The following is a 12,092-nucleotide window of genomic DNA, read 5'->3' on the forward strand; positions in this document are numbered from 1 at the left end:
TAATATACTCCGTTTATTCTCTCTCTCTAATATATGTATTTTGAAAATGTTCATAGTCTTTGCACATTGGAGCAATAAAATATACATACTTAAATATTATAAAATCGAACAAATAACAATATGATTTACTACTTAAATAAATTTGTTTATTTTTTAATAAAACAAATCTAATTTTTAATTTTAACGTACGCATGTATAACATAGGTAATAAAACGCATAATTATTTTTTTTCATTTATTATCAAAGATCGTGTATTTCGTATATATATATATATGTATATTTATAGAATATATATGTATTATGGTTTGTTTTTTATAACTATTATTAAAATATGGTAATATTATTATATTACGGTCGGTCGAGGACCAATATATGGTTTATAATTAATATTACTCAATGTTATAGTATGGGGTGGTTGCAATGCATGTTTTTTTCGTGATAACATTTTTTTTATTATTATTATACACCTTTCCATACATCAGTTTGTTTTTACTGATTTAATTTTTAGAGAGAAAAAACATTATTTGTATTATACCTATATATTATACAGTGATTGCCGATAGTCATTACCCATACATGATACACATATAGCTAGTAAATTCTATTATTAATAAATACACTAGAATTAGTATAATATATAACATAATATTGAACATAGCACATTATTTTAATATTATTCAATTATTATCATCGTAATACTGTATTAACATTATCATAGAGATGCCTATAACTTACGTATATAATATAAAATACGCATTTGTTCTCAAAGACCTTTTGCTTTTTTTTTGCAATGATTATGTTCAGAATTTATCATTTCAAAACACGATTGTATTTCACTATCCGGTTATCATATTATATAGCATTAAATTACAGTTGTTGAATATTGAATTTTGAATTGCTTAGGTATACGATAAAATAAAATAAATATATATATATATATATATATAACCCAACGTCCTAACCTATGTATATTGCCAGCTCCTTAATAGGCTATAATATATCATGCGATATACCTGAATAAAGTATATTGTAAGCGCAGCCATTGCAGTTAATGTTCGCATCGCTATATCGATGTTTTGATAACGACCAGAAAAAATAATATTAATATTATATTTTTTAATGTATAATAATATAATATACTATGATGTAGGTTCTATAAGTATAATAAAATGGAATGATAACAACACTTTTTTCGCCCATATATAACGTGCCTACAATAAAAGAAAAAATACAATATTTTCATATAATTTCGTTCAAGGAACGTATAGGTACCTACATTTTACATTAAAAATATAAAAAAACTTACTTGCCACGGGCGGCTGCAGCAGCAGCAGCGACAATCGCTTAAGAATATATATGTTTGTTACCAAAGAGCTCTTGACATGAATAAAATTTATAAAACTTCGTTTTATTTTTTAAATACAGAACGAATTTATTTTAAATGCATGTGTGTCTGTGTGTGTGTATTATATGCAAGACTAGGAAATATAATTGCGTTGCAGCACTGACTCTCTTCTCTGCAGTTTACAACCGTAGTGCACTATAGAATGGCAAATGTGTGCAGTCCTAGAAACCTCTCCGGAAACCCATGCATATTTTTTTCACTCTATTCGACACGAAAATGTTTATAAGTACGCTCGTGAATTATAAAACCGTTTTCAAAAAAAAAAAAAAAAAACAAATTAAAAACAAGTAAGTACTGAGACTCGACCGCCTAGCTTTAGTCATCATCACTCGACGTCTCGCGTTTCGCTCATCTTTGGCGCTGGTCCAATGCAGCTGTGCGATATACCATACATATTGTTTAATATTTTTTATTATTGAAAACTATGTATTGTTTTATGCGGAAATCCAATCTGTGGGTTGACAGTAAATTTTTCTAATTTTCTGCAACACGATTGAAAAATTCCACGATAATACCACCACCATCGCCTATGTTCAATTTCTGAAGTTATTGCACGTATCGCAGCTACAGTGGAATTATATTTATTCGTTAGAAAAAGTGCATTCAATAATATTGTTATATTCAGAGGCCATATTCTATCGAGTACAAATTTCAAAAAACACTACGACGACGTCACTGTATAAACCTACAATAATCTGTCCAAAAGATTTCTCGGTATGCAGTTCGGAATCTATCAAAAAATATGGGTACTACTATAGTCACCATTATGAGTATATACAATATTATACGTTTGTTCCGGGGTCTGAAGTTGTGCATCACTAGTTCATGATCATTATTATTATTTCATAACTATTATTGTTATCACTATCTATTAGTCAGTGTTACTTTTGTATGAAATCGGGTATTATTATAAAACATTTATAAAAACAAAAAATGAGTTCCACCACCAGATGGTTAAAAAAATAAATAAATGAAAACCAATGAAAGAAAACAAAAGACAGAAATACAGATTATAGAACAGTGCATCGGTTAGAAAACGGACGTGGAAGTATATATATATATATTAAAAAAAAAATAAAACAATTGAATTAAATATGCCCTAAAGCGTCCATTAGCGCTCACGATATAATACAGTATTCAGTGTCAGTGTGGTGTATAATATGAGCACGAAACATTTTTTTTTTTTTACTTCCTCCATTACTGCATGATATTATTGTGTGACGTAAATAAAGAATAATAGGAGTATTCCACAATGTAACGCTCATTTATATTTTGTTCTAGGGGTTTTTTAGTGAGTTAGATCTTCGTCAGTGGCGCTATATTATTTTTCTCTTATTACCTGTATGTATAATGATGGCTGCTCAAGTATTTTTTCGCTCAACCGATGTCGATCGTAATGTAAATATCACTGCCAAACGCGCTATCGTGCTGCCAAGTATAAAATATATATTATCCACAAAAAACAAACGGTATACTGCATTATTGCCATAGTCGATCATTTGTCGTATGTAAACACGTAATAATAATATTATATGTTTTGTGCAACCAATATTAAAGAGCGAAAAGCGTGTACTTCATCCAAATAATTCAGTCTAATTGTATTATTAAAAATTGAGAGTTGCATACTCGCATTCCTGTGCATGTGCATCAGTGTCTTCGATGATGACGTTGCGCCCACAATGAGTAGTTATATATTCTGTGCGAGTTTTCACTTATTTGTTGCTTGAAATTTCGCGATGACGACGACGGCCCGACGTGGAATTTGCTGTTTACTATACTATATACACCTACTCGTTACTGTTTTACGACGTTTTTACCATATATCTCCGAGAACGATGCAAAATACATTATATATACAATACCTGCGCATGGTTTGTCTATATGTATTAGAGTTGTTGGAGAAAATTATCATAAGGCCACATCGTTCGAGGTATGCGCACCTATAGTAGGCGAGCTTTGTCATTTTAGTTTTTTAGACAAATCAAATATATGTATATCAATTTAAAGAAATTAATACGTTACTATAAATCGATGACTGTGTCTCGAGTTAGAGACAAAAACGTGCAAACGGCACCGTCCTGCACGTCTGTGTGGGGGAGGCTGCAGAGGTAGAGTTGGCTATAGAGATGAAGTGGAGGTGGTCGCAGTGTATTATACGCGACGTCGGTTGCAGCACATTATACAGGATATTGTATATTATTATATTATTTTAAGTAGTATGCTCAAAAGCAAAGACTGTTTTACAGTCGTGTCGCCACGGGCATGGTTAAAAAAAAAAACCGAGAGGAATCATAAGAATTCGATTTGCTGCCGCTGCTACAGCAGTCGGTGGGGGGAGAGTATATGGTTATGAAGGATCACATGGAAAACGGGGGAGAACTGCTAAGAGGGCGGGTGCATGCTGTATATACAAAAATGCATGCACAATATTATTATTTATTATCATTATAATATAGGTACAGCAGCGTGTGCACAAAAACGTTCGCCTACGGAAACATATTATAAGACCATATAATATACTTATTATATAAATATTATAATACAGTAAGGAAACCGAGGTTGACTTAACGAGACGACGGCGGTAGTAAAACACGAAAAATAATAACAATAATAATGAGAAAATACACATATATAGGTATACCTGCTCAACCGATGGTTGTACGCGGAGTAAGTACGACCCCCCCTAATATAGTGAGTAAAACATTTTTACGACGAGTCTCCTTCGTATACAATACCGCTGCGAAGGTCCGATTTCAGTATCGTACGCCTATTTATATACCTATACATTACGTACAATACATAACATTATGTGATAAATAATATTGTTTCGGGCAGGTGTCCGACAAGACGCGACGTGACAATCACCATTTTAGAGTAAATTAAAAAATTTTCCTCTTCCGGTTGTTATGAGAAGTATATGTACGTTTATGTATACATATATAATATGGCTATAAATTATAACATATATTTTTATCCACTGGCATCACTGCAATATTTTTCGAGTCGTACAAAAACCGGAGCATAGAGATACTTATGTAAAATAGTATTAAACAATACATCACGCGTAGGTATAATAATTTACAAAACTCTATATAGGAGCGCTAAAGGGAAAACGGATATGATGTTCCTATTTCACATGACAGCGTCGGAAAAGTACCCGCGAAACTGTCTAAATCGCAATAGTTTCCGCGAACTCACACAATAAAAATCCATTACATTTGCATTTTCATATTATATATTAGGATCGGACCTCAGTCATCGATGGTACCATCAAAGTGTTAAAAAAGTTCAAAATCATAATTTATATTATATGTCATTAAAACTTCTAAATCTATTTATTGTTGTATTTAACCGTGGACAGAGTACAACAATACAACAACACACATAAATAATAATAATAATAATAACAAAATGTTGATTATAAAAATATTTATAGATGTACGATTAATGTAAGATTCATTTCAGTGGCAGAGATCATAAACTAGCTGAGCTTTGAGCTGATTAGGGTGCTAATTAATCAGACGAATCAAATGATCAAGTTAATTGTTGCTACAAGTCGTGAAATAAGTAAAACTGAACACAAATTAGCAGAAGTTAGACTAGTCGGTTCAATATAAGTCAGCTGCAGTGACGAAGCGAGTGGCAGAAGTCGCGTGTAAGGTAATGTTGAAGGATGCGACGTTGAACCATTCGATCAACTATACATTTTGTAGAAATTTAAAGTTAGAATTAATTTGGCTATCAGCTAAGACTTTCAAACCAATAACTTATGGAGATTAGGTGAGTAAATCTGGGTGTTGGATATTCAAAGCATGAGCAGCAAGCAAAGTGTGTGATACTATAAGAGTGTATAATAGTGTCACGTAGAATGAAGCCATATTTTACAAGTATAGGAGACAAACTAGAGAAATTCACTTCATATGAAGAGATTGAACTTCTTCCGAATGAAGAGATAAAAGGTAATTATCAGCACACTCCGCATCGGTCACACCGCGCCGTATTACACACACGGATACCTCGTGACAAAGAAAGAAAAACCACTTGCAGAACTACTGAAATCTCAGACAACCGTGTAAAAACTATACTGCAAAATGCTCCAAGGTCGTAGACGAATCCAGTATAGCCTCGACAGTCGACATCCTTCGCGCCTCAAATGCCTTTTTGGGTCGGACGTGGACACCGTTGCACGAATATTAAAATTCTTAGACAAAACTGAATCGCAACTGACGGCCATGTTGTTGCCGGTGTTAATCAACATCAATAAATAAAAACAAATAAATAAAACGGAGAGATTCGAATGAAGAAAAAATCCCAAGTTCATACTCTACGATGTTTGAATAGAAACACGCGAATATAATAGCGACTATATAGACAACTGCAGGCACCTTAAAATAATTATATCGGCGTTCAATGACAAAGGCGTATGAGAGAATAATTGTCTTTTTCGGGGTCGCTATAGTCACAGATCTGGGTGGTACGAGCAGTAAGCATTATTAAAATATAGCACTACGCGTCATCATATTATACATTTACGACATCGGTCGCTACACTCCGGGTTAGGTTAGTTATTATATTATAACTATATACTACAGAACATTATTATTTTATTTTCCTGTCGAAGTGATGCACGTGCAAAGTAAAACTACCGTGGACTCTTCGGGGCTACTCACACATACACACACATATTCACTCACACACATAGTGTATATAGAACACGTATATGTATATATTATTATAATTTATGATACGCGCGTACCGGAGTTGTTCGGTAGAGTAATAAAACGGTCGCCGCCGCGTTCTCCGCGGGTCCGTTCGCTTTCAAACGCGCGGCGCAATCTCAGGGCCTACCGTTTTTTTTTTTCTGATTTTTTTTAATAATCCGTTAAAAGAAACTATATAATATATATATATATATACACACACATATATATATCCACTCAAGAAAAGACCCCCGATCCGGACGTGATGTTTTTATTCGGTCGGTTTATTTTTTACATTCATTGTTTGAACCTTGTATATATACATATAGTACCCCGAACGATATAATATAATGTACTGCATATACATTGATATCGTAAAGTTTTATCCGTGACGCTTAACATAAACGTCGTTAGCGTATACCGTCGCGTATAATAATGTAATAGATATTATAATTATTATTGTTGCACTATATATAAGCAAGTATTTTTTATGTAAATGTGTGCGCGCGTTTAGTCTATACATATAGTATTTTCGCGTCTTATTGTCGTCTCGTATCGATAATACCTATGATATTATATTATTATTTCGATTGCGATGTATATATAGGTATATATACTCGTCAAAACGGTTTGTGAATAACTTTACGCGTCCGTCGTTGGTCCGCCGTTATCGTGTTTTATCGTAACGACACCATTGACATCACTCGGATTTAACGATAATACCTAACCAATATACATATATCATAGTGTAAGAAAACACTCAACACATAAGTACCTACTTAATATATACCTACCTATACAATATTAAACAAGTGACACTGTGACACGTGATAACCACCGCTTGTGAACTCGAATAGATGCAACCTATATGGACCATAATAACCATTAATACCGATCACGGACGTGACACATAATTGTATTATTGTGTTTCGAATCCATCAGTGTGATGACGCGAGAATTGATACAGTTGTATTGCAGTACAGCTATTAATAGACGAAACGAGCCTTTCAGAAATATTTTCAATATATATAGGTCGGGTTCACTATAGAAAAAACTGAAGATGTCTGTTCCTGCACCGCGGTTCTATATACAAAGCCAAAAACGTCTATTTTTTGGTTAACACCAATATTTCAACCACAGGTCCGACAAATTTCATATATATATATATATTACAACAGACAATTGCAACAGCCTTTAGTACCTATACTAACCAAATATCGGTTCATTAGATTCTATATGTTTTCGTGTAGTGTTCTGATTCCGCGGTCCCAGCTGCAAACTGTCTCGTCGACAAATATTCTCGTAGGATTATTATTTAAAAAGTCCCGGCGGGAGACACGTCTGTTTCGGTATAGAAAATTGTTATTTCTCTTTTCTTTATATTTTCTTCTTCCTCCGCGCCGACGTTTCGACGCATATAATCATATAATATCATCATCCACCCAGTAGTCGTAGTCTTTGCCATCAAATGCCTTTTTTCTTTTCCATCGCGGTGTTTTCGAAATTTGTTTAATGATCGGTTTCCCATACTAAAACGACGACAACAGCAACAACAACAATAATAATAATTCTCTACTCGTGGCGTACAGCGTATAGATAGGTATAGGTATATATATTCATACATGTACGAGAAAATAAGATTCAAAACGTTCCACGGTCTCGAGCGCGGTAGTCCTTTTCTACCACCCACGAAGCTACTGATCTGAATAAATATAACGTTGTGGTGCCTATGCCACGGAAACCGGCTACACTCATACATTTTATGTATATATAATATATATATGTTTTATACTCAATCCGCCCAAACTCTTCTACATATCCGCCCCTCTAATTCCGTGGTGTGCAGTATAATATATAGTGATCGACGTATATATTGTTTGGATACGGTATTGTTTTCGAGGTCAAAACAGTTTTTTTCTCCCCTTACCTACCAACCATCAGCCGTCAGTCGAACCTATTTGATATACTATATATAGGTATACGCTTGGATCCTCGAAGATCCGCTTCATCCCTGTATACGCGGTGAGTGCTATACGACACGCCTATAACGTTTTTTGATAACAATCTGTAAGAGCTTTCTTAATTTAACATTTCTGTTAAGTTTTGCATATTTTCAGCGTCGCCTTATTGTCACGGCACGCGCATTAACCCGATAAAGTAGCGGAATTCACGAATTTCTAAATTGGCTTCAAGTCGATTTTTCTTTCACTATACTATCTCTTGACGTTTTATCTCCCACACCTGCCGCAGTTATTATACGAGTGTGCAGATTCTTCATTTCGTCGATTACAAGTCTCCGCACTATGTACAATCATACGCATATACGTATACGTATAGCCACTCTTCCATATAATGATTAATATAATATATATATACGACGCGACTACGTAGGCCTAAGTGCAACCCGCGCGTTGCGTATTATATTATGCAAAGTCGTCAGGTTTTTCGTCGTCGTCGCAAACTTACAAATACGAAAATAAAAACAAAACACGGAAACTCACCACCCTCAACAACGCGCATGCATCACTCCGACTATACCATTGTATATCTCCCGATGCGTTACGACTATCCATTATTTATACCCACGTTTATATACATGTGTATATGATATATATGATATAATCCAGATTGATGGATATTATTCTCGATGTTATCAGCAGCAGCAGCAACAGCAGCAGCAGCCCTCTCGCAGCCTGATGTCGGTGTCCCGATGGCAAAGTACGCACGAGCGTCGTTCAAATGAGACAGGATTAATTCCGATATATATTAATATATATAGACGGTTGGTATTATTATACTTTATATACATATATTATGCATGAGTACTACTTTTTCGAACAACATTTTTCATCTTGTCGTGAATCGCGCCACCGACGACGGTCGCACTCGCTCCTCGGGACCGAACGATATGATGTTATTGTATACATAGGCTGCAGCGGCTCTCGGGACGTGGCGGCGGCGGCAGATATATAATATAAATATTATTAAAATACATGTAGCGCACTATAATAACAATATGTATATTGAAAAAATAAACCCGCGAGAGAGAGACGGACGAACTACGTCTCGTTAATGAATTTCGTAATCTTAATTATCGATCTGTCCGGCTGCGGGGGATAAGCGCTCAGTCATCAAGGAATAATAATCCAACACGAACTGCACATCATATACCCGGGTAGGCGCGTATAATATTATCGTAATACACGACGAGACAGTATTTTTTGATATTCGAACCATTGTTTTCCCAACCCTTTCGGCGGCCACCCCGGCACGCGCATAAATTACGACGAACAAATGATGTAAGTTTTAATTATTATTATTATTATTATCGTCAGCCATCCGTCCACCCACGATGGTCGTAGGTGGTGGTAAACATTTAAAAACAAAAGCGAACAACGCGAAGAATGTTTAAGTACACATAAATAATTCGTAGATACGTCGTCGCGCGTTTTCCTCATTGTTGCCGGAACGGATAGCATTATAATATTATTTGTACGATGGTGATACGGCGACGACGTCTTGCACTCTAGCCCGGATTAAGGGGGGGGGGGCAGAGGGGGCCGTGGCCCCCGGGTCTCGTAGTTAGAATTTATTTAGGGGCCTCAGATTTTTCTTTTTCTATTGTCATTATAGCCTATATATTTATTGCATAAATCATCTAAAAAAAATCGATAATAAATCTGCTGACGACATTATTTTCAATTATGTCAAACAACATAAACCTCTTAATTCTTGTAATAATTCATAAGATTAATATACACAATTTAGGAACTACCACAGAATAGATTAAATTGTATAGGTTATAGGTCTAATAAGACATCTATACACCTGCAAGACAGATTTTGTGACCCATTGAACGCGTTGAATTTACTAAAATCGTTGAAAAATTACATTTCAAATTTAAGAAATAGTAGTGTGGATTATGAAAATAAAGTTATTGAACTTGGTCCAGAAATTAATAGTCTTTACCATGATGAAGAAAGAAGCACATAAAAAAAAATGTAGATTTCCGTGGTTTAAATAATACTATGTTACAAGGTGGTGATAAGTTTAGAATTGAAACCCACAACATAATCATTGATACATTTTGTTCTGAATTAGACAAACGAATTGAAGCTTACAATTTTGTTTCAGACAATTTTTTATTTGTTACAAAGTTGTGTGTTCCAATTGTAGACACAATTAATGAAGAAAATGATATTGAAAAAAGTATTGAGAACTTTATTTTGACCTACAAGGATGATGTAGATATTTACATAAAAAATGAAATCAAACTTTTTCAAGAGTATTTTTCTTTAAGCAGACCATCAATTGAAGACTATGAACATTTTATTATGATTGATCTTTGGAAATGGTTTAATGAAAATAAATTAATTGATGTATTTCCCAATTTATATATTGCACTTAAAATTTATTTGACCATACCCAGTTCTAACTGTTCAGCCGAAAGAGCTTTTTCAAAACTAAATAGAGTCAAGAATAAATACAGGTCAACATTAAATCAAGAAAATTTGACTGCGCTTATGATATTGGCATCTGAAAACGACATTCTTCAAAATATAAATAATGAAACAGTTATTAAAGAATTTTGTGAAACAAAAGCAAGAAAAAAACTTGTAAATTATTAATTATTAATAAAGTGATACATTTTTGAATTATTCATTATTTATTACTATGTAATTATATATATTTATTATAATAGGCAGGTATATAATAATATATAAATTTTTTTTCGTACTAGGGCCTCATTTAAAATTTTGGCCCCTGGGCCTCAAAATGTCTTAATCCGGGCTTGCCTGCACTTATGTACGACACAAACTGATAATAATAATACTATGGTCACTTACATGATATTGTAAATTATATTCGTAACTCATAATATTATCACGCATAGTATCAGCTGTGCGATTATGCACGGCTGATGAATAAATGTAATGTATACGCGCGAGGTCAGTAATAATTACATTAGCAATCACATATTATTATTTATTATATCAAACGAGCGTACTTACTATTAAAGTATTAAACACATCACCAATTAATAAGTCTAGACGGCAATATTTTTATTTTTTTTTTAATCATTTTTATGTAATAGGTAAAACTATTTACCATAGTGAAATTAATAAACGTATTAAAAAAAAAACACATCACACGCGCACAATTATTATATTATAATATATAGCCAGCAACGCATTATTATAAAACCGCTATTATTACATCAATGCAGCTATGATAATAACCTATTATAGCCTAACTCCAATTATTCTCAGAACGCTATAATAGAATATAATAAAGAAATATGATATTTTGCAGATCCCTCGCCACTGCAGCAAACTTTATGACTTGTCGAGTTCTCACGCGTTCTCCGGTAGTCGGCGATGACGTGCTGTCCGGTCTGAACAACAGTGCTGTTTATGTGTACGAATTATGATTTTCGAACGTCGTTCACTCTGAAAGACCCGCTCATCGACCGCGTTTTGTGCCATTGTTTTACTATATATTTTTTTTCTTCCATTCGTGATTTATAACTCACGCGCGCGAATCTCTCGCTGCAGGCAAACGATTAACCAGAATGAAACCGGACTCGACGAATGAAGGGCGCGACAACAATAATACAATATTGTGTGTAAAAAAATCAACAACAATGCGATATGGCGCGTAACGGTAGTGCGCATAGCCACTAATGTCGATCGCCGCACCATATTACAATAGAAAACATAAAAAAAGAAACAAAGTGTGAGCCGTGTCGGCCGCGAGTTCAAAGTGAATCCATCTAGGCTAGAAAATAAAAAGGATTTAAAATAAAAAAAAACAAAAACAGTGCTTAAAACAATAATATATATTAATACTATCTTTTTTCTTTTTTTTTTCTTATTGTCGACGAATACTATCTAATACTATCTAATTGCGCATGTATGCGTAAATCGCATTTAAATTCGGATTTATATGGGCTCGCACGTCCGATGGAATTAGAAAATCGGTCGTGC

The 12,092-nt window shown here is 34.1% G+C and overlaps 1 protein-coding gene across 1 annotated transcript; it reads left to right on the plus strand.

The window, feature by feature from the left end:
• The first annotated feature begins 10,133 nt into the window (after nt 1–10,133).
• On the plus strand, nt 10,134–10,733 carry LOC149055420 (uncharacterized). The gene has a single exon (XM_089229560.1). The coding sequence runs from the start codon at nt 10,134–10,136 to the stop codon at nt 10,731–10,733; it is 600 nt and encodes a 199-aa protein (XP_089085686.1).
• The last annotated feature ends 1,359 nt before the right edge of the window (nt 10,734–12,092 follow it).

Source organism: Diuraphis noxia, unplaced genomic scaffold (assembly GCF_037042655.1).
Source record: "Diuraphis noxia isolate RWA-SAM2 unplaced genomic scaffold, SU_Dnox_SAM2 contig0005, whole genome shotgun sequence".
In the NCBI taxonomy this organism is placed as follows: Eukaryota; Metazoa; Arthropoda; class Insecta; order Hemiptera; family Aphididae; genus Diuraphis; species Diuraphis noxia.

Excerpts from the sequence above, each read along its gene's own strand:
- LOC149055420 (XM_089229560.1), top strand. The coding sequence starts at position 10,134 with ATGTTACAAGGTGGTGATAAGTTTAGAATTGAAACCCACAACATAATC.